This window comes from Rhinichthys klamathensis, unplaced genomic scaffold (assembly GCF_029890125.1).
Source record: "Rhinichthys klamathensis goyatoka isolate OS25496 unplaced genomic scaffold, OSU_Roscu_1.1 h1tg000082l_1, whole genome shotgun sequence".
NCBI lineage: Eukaryota > Metazoa > Chordata > Actinopteri > Cypriniformes > Leuciscidae > Rhinichthys > Rhinichthys klamathensis.
The window spans coordinates 2,865,021-2,875,676 of NW_026606624.1; the positions used below are offsets into that span (position 1 = coordinate 2,865,021).

General features: G+C 43.9%; 1 protein-coding gene across 1 annotated transcript; it reads right to left on the reverse strand.

The window, feature by feature from the left end:
• Positions 1–262: 262 nt before the first annotated feature.
• Positions 263–9,878, reverse strand: otud5b (OTU deubiquitinase 5b). The gene is made up of 9 exons (XM_056251464.1): positions 9,072–9,878; positions 7,609–7,702; positions 7,326–7,390; positions 7,049–7,205; positions 6,790–6,938; positions 6,511–6,696; positions 6,223–6,430; positions 713–811; positions 263–630 (listed from the first exon to the last, which is right to left on the reverse strand). The coding sequence occupies exons 1-9, from the start codon at positions 9,621–9,623 to the stop codon at positions 509–511; spliced, it is 1,632 nt and encodes a 543-aa protein (XP_056107439.1). The 5' UTR covers positions 9,624–9,878; the 3' UTR covers positions 263–508.
• Between the last annotated feature and the right edge of the window lie 778 nt (positions 9,879–10,656).

Genomic DNA, 10,656 nt, shown 5'->3' on the forward strand with positions numbered 1-10,656 from the left:
CAGTTAGGGGATATGTGTTATAGTATGTTAAGATATTCAATACAGTATCTCAGGTTTCACTAAATGCTTTTGACAGTGTACAAACATCAACATATGATTTTGAATTGTTTATTGATTATCTTTATATGTCCTGCAGCTTGCTGTGCTGCATTGGTCTATATAGCAAAAATTAGGGGGGAAAAAGATCACAACATTTTCAACATTCATATACTAATTAGTATAATTTATTGTGCTCAAATAATGAAAACACCTGATAATAATAAACAGTTGAGATGATATTTTTAATATTAATTTTACAATGTTTATTTAAACATGCACCTAACTAGGTCCATGGAGTTTAATGACATGAAGGAAAATGGGTTAGCAAAAAAAGAAAAGAAAAAAACTGGGAAAGATCAGTATACAGTGGTATTTATAAAGAGGGGTGAGGATGAAACATTGTATGGTGTTGAAATAAAGAAATGCAGCTGTTCAATGGTTTGTGCTGCAAGTTATGCTGTCCAATATATCAACTACAGTCTGGAGAAGATTCTCTGTGCATTGCATTTTTCTTCAAGTTATCGAGGTATTCTTGTTGTGAAGCGGCCAGAACTGAAGCCAGAACGTCATCATCTTCCCAATCTGTTAAACCTAAAAAAAATTAACCACCTAATTAACAAAGACATGAATTATAAGTAAACAAACATTTCTACTAAAGCGTATAATGCCGTACCAAAGGCAGCAGGTGACATATCCTGCATTAGTGTCCTGTACCCCAGGGTTGGGTAGAGAGACACCAGGGAAGAGTTGGCAGAAGACTGGTGACTTGGACCTTGAGAAGAAATCAAGGAAGAACGTCTCCGGTTACTATCGTAACCTCGGTTCCCTGAGAGGCGGGAACGAGACATTACGTCATACTGACGTATATGGGAACTCCTCCCCTTCTCCATTTTCACTGAAATCTTATAGATTAACGCCAGCTGGAGACAGCTGGCCAATTGACGCAAAACATGCAAATGCTGACCGGTCCGCGGGCAGTATAAAAAGCATGGGCGCGACAATTACGTCAGAATCAAGACTGAACGCTAGCACAGCTGATCAAACGGCGAGCACGGCGGTTGACGTAATGTCTCGTTCCCGCCTCTCAGGGAACCGAGGTTACGATAGTAACCGGAGACGTTCCCTTTCAAGGCGGTCACTTCGACATTACGTCATACTGACGTATATGGGAACTGTATAGAATTCCGCCGTGAGCGCAGTGAAGATAAGCCCTGAACGGGGTCAAGCTACACTCCCACAGGAACAACAGTTCTAAGCCAGCAGCGCCGCTAGGAGCACTCAAAACTGATAGGCGAAATTAGACCAACGTCTGCTCCGGCTTACCAAGTTGCGCATCCACTGCAATGAGGCGAAGGCTGCACTGGACAGGGCAGCACAACACCATAAGCACTCGAGCACAAGAGCTAACACAGTGTCGACGGCATAGCGGTGACAGCTGCATAACCTTAAGCCACACACAGAGTTAACAGTACGTTGGAACTACTGCGTAATGTGGAAACAGCTATGTAACCTTATAGTCATAACCCAGAGTTAGCAGCAATGGTAACTCTGCAACACAGACTACTGCACAGCTGGTGGTAAGTTTCATGAGTACATTGATAAAAACTCACCGAACCCACGACGCTAAGGTGGTGCATCAAACTTGGAACCCTGGCGAATGTGTTCTGAGAAGACAGCCAGCATACCAAGTCTCTGTATAAAACAGCACGTCCCTAGTACCATCCACCAAGCACACAAACAGCTGGTAGACTGCTGCCTAGTGATCCACGTACATCCACAAATCCCTTACAGGGCCAACATCACTCTGAGCATCGGCATCATGCGAGGCTGAAACTCAGCAGATAAGGCGGGCAGGGATCAACCTGTGCTCCGAACGGCGTAAGCGACTTCGGAACGTAGCTTGGCATCGGACTGAGAGTGACGCTGCAGTCATCAGGTCCGAGACAATGCGACAACATTCACTAGAATGAGCGTAAGTCTCCAAGTGCTTCGCTGGGGCGAGAGCCGGTGGTAAGGCCATCTCAAGGAGAGCTCGTCTCAGCACTTGTCAGTGTGAAGTGTCTTGCTCAACTAAGGACCCAGCAGCGGACACACAAGAAGGTTCCACAGCTTGGGGCTGGGGTGCCACCTTGTAGAACATAGCCGATGTTCTACAGCCAACGTACAGAAGTGCAATCAACACATAACTGAATGTACATAAACACAGTGTCAGTGGCCGTAGCGACGACAACTGTGAATATACGCAATTAGAAAATAGCCCCATAATAGCATAGCACCTCAGTAAGCAAACAAACACAGTCATAACTGTAGCTACAACTGTGAAAATATGAGTTTGCACAGAATAACTAGTTGCCCTGATAGGAACGGGGCAATATAACAGCGTAGCACATGCACGTACAGCATAGGTCGCTGTAGCGCCAACTTAATACACGCAGTTAGCTCCGTATTAGGCTGAAAGGCAACACCGCTGCATGAACACACCCATTTGTAAATAAATGCAGCGCATGTCGCCGTATCGACGGAGACTGTGAATATGCACAGTCTGACTGGGATAGCTAGTTGCACTGAAATACAGGGCAACATGGCAGCATAACACAAGTGAGTAAGGAATAGCGCATCCTTGCATGTACATAACGCAGCGTAAGTCGCTGTAGCAACAGAGACTGTGTAGAGACAGAAACTAAGATGCATAGTTAGATTAGGATGGCTAGCAGCACTGAAGGAAACAGGGCAGCATTACAGCATAACACATCCGATTACGTACATGCATCCAGAACTGTGAATATGCACGGTTAGATTAGGATAGCTAGTTTTGCACTGAAGGAAACAGGGCAACAAAATAGCAAAAACACGTCCTTGTACGTGCCGTGTAGTCGCCATAGCGACAGAACTGAATATGCAGTTAGATAGGATAGCTGGATGTTGCACTGAGGATAGAGGGCAACATAACAGCATTACCCATCAGTGTGCACATATCAAGCATCTGAGTGTATAATGCGGTGCAAGTCGACGAAGCGACCGAGACTGCATGAATATGCACAGTTCACATAATGGTCAGTTACGTTAGCAACATAACTGCATAACGCTTCAGTGTGGACACAGATGCAGCGCAAGTCGCCGTAGCGACAAACTGTGACTATGCACAGTTAGATAGGATAGCTAGGTGCACTGAAGGATACAGGGCAACGCGTTAGCATAGTCACATTAGTGTGTACAAAAACACAGCGTCAGAGGCATCGCGACATCGACTGTGAATACATAGTAAGTCAGAATAGCCGGTTGCACTGATGATACAGGGCAATATTTAGCGGCGTAAACATAGCACATCAGTGCGTAGCGTGTACACAGCGTCAGTTGCCCCGCACAACAACTGTGTACGTAATCAGAATAGCCATTTGCACTGAAGGATACAGGGCAATGTACGACGGCATAAATCATAACACATACAGTGTGTAGAGTGTACATAGACACGGCGTCAGTTGCATCACACGACAACTGTGAATATGCACTGCGTAGTAATCAGAATAGCCATTTGCACTGAAGGACACAGGGCAATATACAATGGCATAAATCATTACACATAACAGTGGGTTGTATGTACGTAACACAGTGTCAGTTGCATCGCACCACACTGTGAATACGTAGTAATCAGAATAGTTATTTGCACTGAAGGACACAGGGCAAAATACAAAGGCAAAACTCATAACACATAGTGTGTAGTGTGTACATAACACAGCGTCAGTTGCATCGCACGACAACTGTGAATACGTACTGCATAGTAATCAGAATAGCCATTTGCACTGAAAATTACAGGGCAATATATAATGGCATAAATTCCAACACGTAACGCTGTGTAGTGAGTACGTAACACAGCGTCAGTCGCTTGCACAACAACTGTGAATACGTAGTAATCAGAATAGCCATTTGCACTGAAGGATACAGGGCAACAACGGTAAAATTCATAACGCAGTGTACAGTGTGTACGTAACACAGCGTCAGTTGCATCGCAAGACTGTGAATACGTAGTAATCGGAATAGCCATTTGCACTGAAGGAAGGAACAGGGCAATATGTAATGGCATAAATCATACACATAACAGTGCGTAGTGTGTACGTAACACAGCGTCCGTTGCAACGCAACAACTGTGAATACGTAGTAATCAGAATAGCCAGTTGCACTGAAGGGTACAGGGCAATATCGTGGCATAAGCATAACACACACATATCAGTGTACATAAACACAGCGTCAGTGGCATCGCACAACTGTGAATCAGAATAGCCATTTGCACTGAAGGATACAGGGCAATTTATAGCGGCATGAATCATGAACACATATCAGTGTGTAGAGTGCACGTAAACGCAGCGTCATTTTATCGCACAACAACTGTGAATACGTGGTAATCAGAATAGCCATTTGCACTGAAGAAACAGGGCAGCATATAACGGCGCAAATCTTAGCACATATAGTGTGCAGTGTGAACATAAACACAGCGTCAGTGGCTTAGCGACAACACTGTGAAAACGTGGTTAAATCAGAATGGCCAGTTGCACTTAGGGATACAGGGCAATATATAAGGGCATAACAGTTAAATCATAGCACAAATCAGTGTGCAGTGTGTACATAAACACAGCGTCAGTGGCGTAGCGACAACAACTGCGATTATGTGGTTAAATCAGAATGGCCAGATGCACTGAGGGATACAGGGCAATATATAAGGGCATAACAGTTAAATCATAGCACATATCAATGTGCAGTGTGTACATAAACACAGCGTCAGTGGCAAAGCGACAACAACTGTGGATACGTGGTAATCAGAATAGCCATTCGCACTGAGAGAAACAGGGCAATATATGACGGCACAAATCATATCACATACCAGTGTGTAGTCTGAACATAAACACAGCGTCAGTGGCGTAGCGACAACAACTGTGGATACGTGGTTAAATCAGAATGGCCAGTTGCACTGAAGGATACAGGGCAGCCTGACGACATAAGCTGTAAGCTGTGCACCTCCATTACCAGAGCGGGGCGTCCTGACGCGGCGCTCTCCGTGGCCTGTGTCGCCACATTCCCGGTCCCGCCCTCTGCCAACGGTGAAGATCCGGTTCGTTTCGGGTTCGAACCGTTTTGGCGGCTGTAGCCGAATTAGGCGGGACGAGGTGCCGACGAAGAGAGACATCGAGGAAGGCTGGACCGTATAGAGATCAAAAGTTTCGGTTTAATGTCTGGCCGCGGCGAGACTAAATTTCATGCTGTGAGAGCTGGGATCGAACACGGGTCTCCCGTGCGACGGCTTTGGGTTTCGCCACTGAACCACAGGGGGAAATGACCACTTTCGCGCCTTTAGACACAGAGCCATCGCCTTGCCTCGTCTCTCTGGATGCGTCTTCGCATGACTTACCATAGGACGTCGTGAAGACGGAATCTTTTTGAAGTAGCTTGGCTGATAGATACCGAGCTAAGTAAAATAATAAAAGTATCCTTTCCGACGAAGCCTATCGCGTCGAGTCCTTCTAGCGAGCCCGCGAAAAGGACCGGAGAGGCGACGGGCAGGTTAAAATGCATCTGCTGCGAGAGCCGGGATCGAACACGGGTCTCTCGCGCGAAGGCTTCGGGTTCCGCCACTGGGCCACAGGGGGGAACGACTGTTAACTCTTCTTTGGGCGTGAGAGGGCCCACCAGCGGCCGCTGGCGGCAGTGGGCCTCATCCCTGCTGATGCCCGGGTTTATGAGGGCGCGTACCGGTAGACCAGCACGTATGCCTGTCGTCCGTGAGTGCGGCCTCGGTAGATCCTTGTTTGGGTAGAGCGAGTCGATACCGCACATATCTGGCATGTAGCAGCCATCGGATGCGGGGAGGAAACGTGGTGAGTAACCTCCATTGCAACTTCCACGATGACTTCAGATAAGACTTCTAGCGTGAAGAAAGAGATTCTGACGTAATTGTCGCGCCCATGCTTTTTATACTGCCCGCGGACCGGTCAGCATTTGCATGTTTTGCGTCAATTGGCCAGCTGTCTCCAGCTGGCGTTAATCTATAAGATTTCAGTGAAAATGGAGAAGGGGAGGAGTTCCCATATACGTCAGTATGACGTAATGTCGAAGTGACCGCCTTGAAAGGGAACCGGTTAGTAAACGAGAAGTGTGCATTAGCGCAAGTAAAGAAAACATTCACATACAGACCTGGGGCACATGGTGATGGGGGTTTGGGAAGAACCAGTGAGGCTCCTGCTGGGGAGGGGGGTTTGACGGGGGGTTCGGGGTGAGCCGGGCCTGGATGCTCTGGAGAGGGGGCGGAGCTGCGCTGGCGAGGGGACCTGCATCCCCACTCCTCAAAGCCACTGGATGTGGCGGCTGTGGCAGAGCTGCAGGTGGCACTAGCTTTACGAGGCTGAATGGAAAAGCAGAGGGAAGTCTGTCAAAGTTGTTTGCTTGAACTTGCTTTGATTTGGTCGTGGGATGGTTTCATACCTGTCTCGCTTGCTTCTCTTGGTCCTGAAGCCACTGCAAGTAGGACTCACGGGCCACCTGTTCCTCGATGGCCTCATTGGTGGCCTCCCAATCTGATGCTCTCTTCTTGTCCTCCAGCATCTGCTGCTCAATCCAAGACTCCTCAGACGTCTTAATAGCGTTTTTCATGAGACTCTGGTCAGCGTACTACAAAGAGACAGTATAACAGACATTAGCACATTAGTAAAATCCTCATATAAATAAATACTTGAATTTATGTGTCTTATTTACAACACCTACCCCCGGTTTAAAAGAGGGGAGGCCCAGCCCCACCCCAACACTGGCCTTGTGGGGATTCACCACAGAGTTATAATGGATGTTCTTGTGGTAACTGACACGTATCGGCTCGTCGTTGTTCTCTTGGATGCCGTGGAACGTATTAATTGGCTCTGTAAGACGGGATTTGTCAAATAATATTAAAAACGTATTTCTTCTTCTATCCTAAAATATACCACAGACAGCCTATTAGATGGCAGGAATTCAACAGACATTAACTAACCTGCACCATTCTGGTAAACCTCCACCGGCCGGTTGAACATTTCCGCCATGGCCTGCATCTCAATGTGGTTCCCATGGCAGTTGTTCTTCCTTTTTCTGTTAATGTATGTGGTGAAATCCTCTGTGACATAACTCGAAAAGTAATCCGCATTTTTCGTCTGCAATTGAAGCATAAACAATTAATCAAAACGGCACATCAGTCAATAATTAAAAGAAGAGGCAAACCCACATTTCCAAGCCAATTAATTTATTCTTGAATATTAATTTAACTGACTCACCAAGTAATCCATACACTGCTTCCGTACCACATCATGCATATCTTGGTCCCCATAAACTTGATCAGCTTAAATTTTTTTTTAAAAAGACATAAATATATAGTTATTCTTAATTAAAACTATTGAAATCATTTTATGTAATTGAAATAAAGCTAAAATAAAACATAAATATTACATGAAAAACTTACACTTAAAAAACTTAAATTAAAATTTCAAATGGTGCCTTAGCAAATAACCAAAATGAAATGTTTTGCTATATATAAATATATATATATATATATATTACCAACTGCTCTGAAAAGACATGCTCCATCTTCCTTCATTTTTTTTATTTCAAAGCCTTTCTTTTCTCTTAAGGCTTTCTCGAACCATTCTTCTTGCTGTAGGTCAAGAAAGAAAGAAAGAAAGAAAGAAAGAAAGAAAGAAAGAAAGAAGAAAGAAAGAAAAAGTGTATTATAGTACAATGAATACATGTCATTTTTCCAATTTCCAAAACAGACAGTGTCCCCAAAAAGTGTTTGGACAATTTAAGATTAATTGGAATGGGAAAATGGAAATTTCATTCTCATTACAAGCTCATATGAATTTCTAAAATCATTTGTTTTCCACAGAAGAGTAAATGAAAACATCAGTCACCATTAACTTTCAGTTTTTTTGTGGGGATTAATGTAGGGTTATGTTGATTTTGTGTCACAAGTTCATTATTTCGGATTTTTGTCATAATTGTGACAAAAAGTTGACTTATGTCAAAAACTAAGACTGTATGTCATAATTATGATTTTTTTTTCTTATGTGGTAGATATAGGCTTTAACTAGAAGATAAACAATGAACCAAAACTGTAATAATTAAAGAGATGGGCTAGCTCATCCAAAAACGAAAATTCTGTCATTACTTAAACTCACCCTCATGTCGTTCCAAACCAAAGACTTTCGTTCATCTTCAGAACACAAATGAAGATTTTTTTTTTAATAAAATCTGAGCTTTCTGTCGCTCCAATGACAGCTATGCAACTGACACTTTGATGTCTCAAAAAGTTCATAAAGAGATTGCACAACTAATCCATATGAATTGAGCGGTTTATTCAAATATAAAAACATTAATCAACGTTTGCTTGATGTGTGAGAACCAATGAGGTTCATTCTCGTGTTACGCAGCATGTTTGAGCTTCCGCAAGAACCAATAAGGTTTGTTCTCAAGTAGTTTCGGTTGTGCTTCTGTTTATGTTTGCTGATCAATGTTTATATGTGAATAAAAGCCTAAATTCAATCTGTTCAGTTTATCATATAAATTGATCGAGTCTCTTCAGAACATTTGGGCTAAACCGCTCAATTCATATGAATTAGTTTTACGATCTCTTTATGAACTTTTTGAAGTGTCAAAGTGGTAGTTGCATAGTTGTCAATGGAGGGACAGAAAGCTCAGATTTTATCAAAAAGATCTTCATTTGTGTTCCGATGATAAACGAAAGTCTTACAGGTTTGGAACAACGTGAGGGTGAGTAAATGATGACAGCATTTTCATTTTTGGGTGAACTATCCCTTTAAAAGACTCAAAACAACCAAAAGTCAAACAGGTTTGGAGGGTGCGAAAATTAATGCATTTGGGTAAACTATCCCTTAAAGGCACAGTTTCAAACATTTGAATTTTATTGGGCTAAATTATTATATAGTTAGCTCTCAGCATGCTTGATGGGTCATTCAAACTGGCACAGAAAGCAGTCTAGTAAGAAAACTGTCAATATCCAGAACCTGCTCGACCGTGGCGGGGTCCACAAGCTGAAGTCTGGCCGCATTCTCATACTCATCCTCACTGTTGTTGCCTCCAGCTCCCTCTTCGGGTTCCGATACTGGACTACCGCCCCCTCCTCCTCCTCCTCCTCCTCCCACTCTACCTCCTCCACCTGTCAAACCGCTGGAGCAGACAGCCTGCCGTCTCCGCTTGCTGAGTCCGGGTCCCGAGCAGCAGCTTCCAACACCACCTGCGCCGCAGGGTAACTCGACACGACCTGCGACCACAGCCGAGTTCGAGCTCCCTTCGCACTGCACGACCGGAGCTCCAGCGGCACCGGGCTGTGGGGAGGCCTGTTGTGGGCGAGCGCTCGCTTCGATCCGCCGCTCCTCTCTGGACGTGTGCGGTGTGGCCTGGTATGTCCACGGAGGCGGAGAGGCCCTGGGTCGGGACCCCGATCGTCCTGCGAGGGGATGAGGGTGCGACTCAGAGCCGCTTCGTCTGTCCGCTTCGTCCGTATGATCACCGCCACCGGCTGTAGAGGCCGGTTTCTTCTTTGGGAGGATTGTCATCGCTGGCCAGCTTGCGGTGATTTGTGTTTATTATGTGTTACAACACGGAGAATAAACGAGCTTTCAAACTTGTATATAAACAGTTTGTTCGATGCACGTATAATCACCCCCGTCCTGACATAATACGAGGTGTCGGTGAAATAATAAGGTCGTCACAAATCTTTTAGTTTCGAGGTTTTTCTTTCGTAACAACGACCGACCGAGAGTTTGACACAAACATCAACAAACCACAATGCGATTTCACGTCACTTCCGACGCCTGCTCTGCTTCTTGTTGACAAAATGGGCTCATATTGCTTTGCACTGCCCCCTACCGCATCAACCCCTCGATAGACTTACGGTGATTTTTGACCCATTTTTAGTAAAGAAAATATTATTAAATAACACACATTAGAACCATTTTTTTGTGACAGTGTATACTCAACATATATATTTTTTTAAGTATTGAAAAATGTTATTAAACGTAACTATTTAAAATAGTATATGTTTCAACGGTAAACATATAGGTTACGCCTAAATTTGACCCATTTTTAAAGTGGCAATAGTGTGCCTCATGTTTGACATTCTCCAACATTGCTGAACAGATGATCTATAACTGCATAACTATGAACTAGTTTCAGGTTTTTTGACCACATTATCACTTTGCCACATTATTTAAACTGCCATAATCTGTAGCATAGGCTACTATGGAAAAAGAACTAGAAAACCATACTAAATTCCATAGAAATGATACACAATTTCTATTAAACGTATAGAAAGTATGCTCTCTCTCTCTTTTTGTATGACCAATAATTGCTTAGAAACAAACCACCATTCTAAAGTGACGCTTTCAAATAGCTTAATAGTTTGTGTGAGTTGTTATAATGTTCAGTAATTGACTCCAGATGAATTATTGAAAGTTACTGCACCCTGAGGTGATAATGTGGCCATGACCCAAATAGGTTACACCTCGGGTGTGCATACATTTTCAATTATTCAACAGTTTATCGACAATTATTCTTACTTCAGTATTCTTTTGTAACTTTATGAATCTA

What these genes read in the sequence shown, in the direction of transcription:
- otud5b (XM_056251464.1), bottom strand. Translation starts at nt 9,623, where the DNA reads ATGACAATCCTCCCAAAGAAGAAACCGGCCTCTACAGCCGGTGGCGGT. An exon ending in ATGTCTTTTCAGAGCAGTTG is followed by an intron (nt 7,391 to 7,608) that starts GTAATATATATA and finishes AAAAAATTTAAG; the next exon opens with CTGATCAAGTTTATGGGGAC. An exon ending in GGTTTACCAGAATGGTGCAG is followed by an intron (nt 6,939 to 7,048) that starts GTTAGTTAATGT and finishes CCCGTCTTACAG; the next exon opens with AGCCAATTAATACGTTCCAC.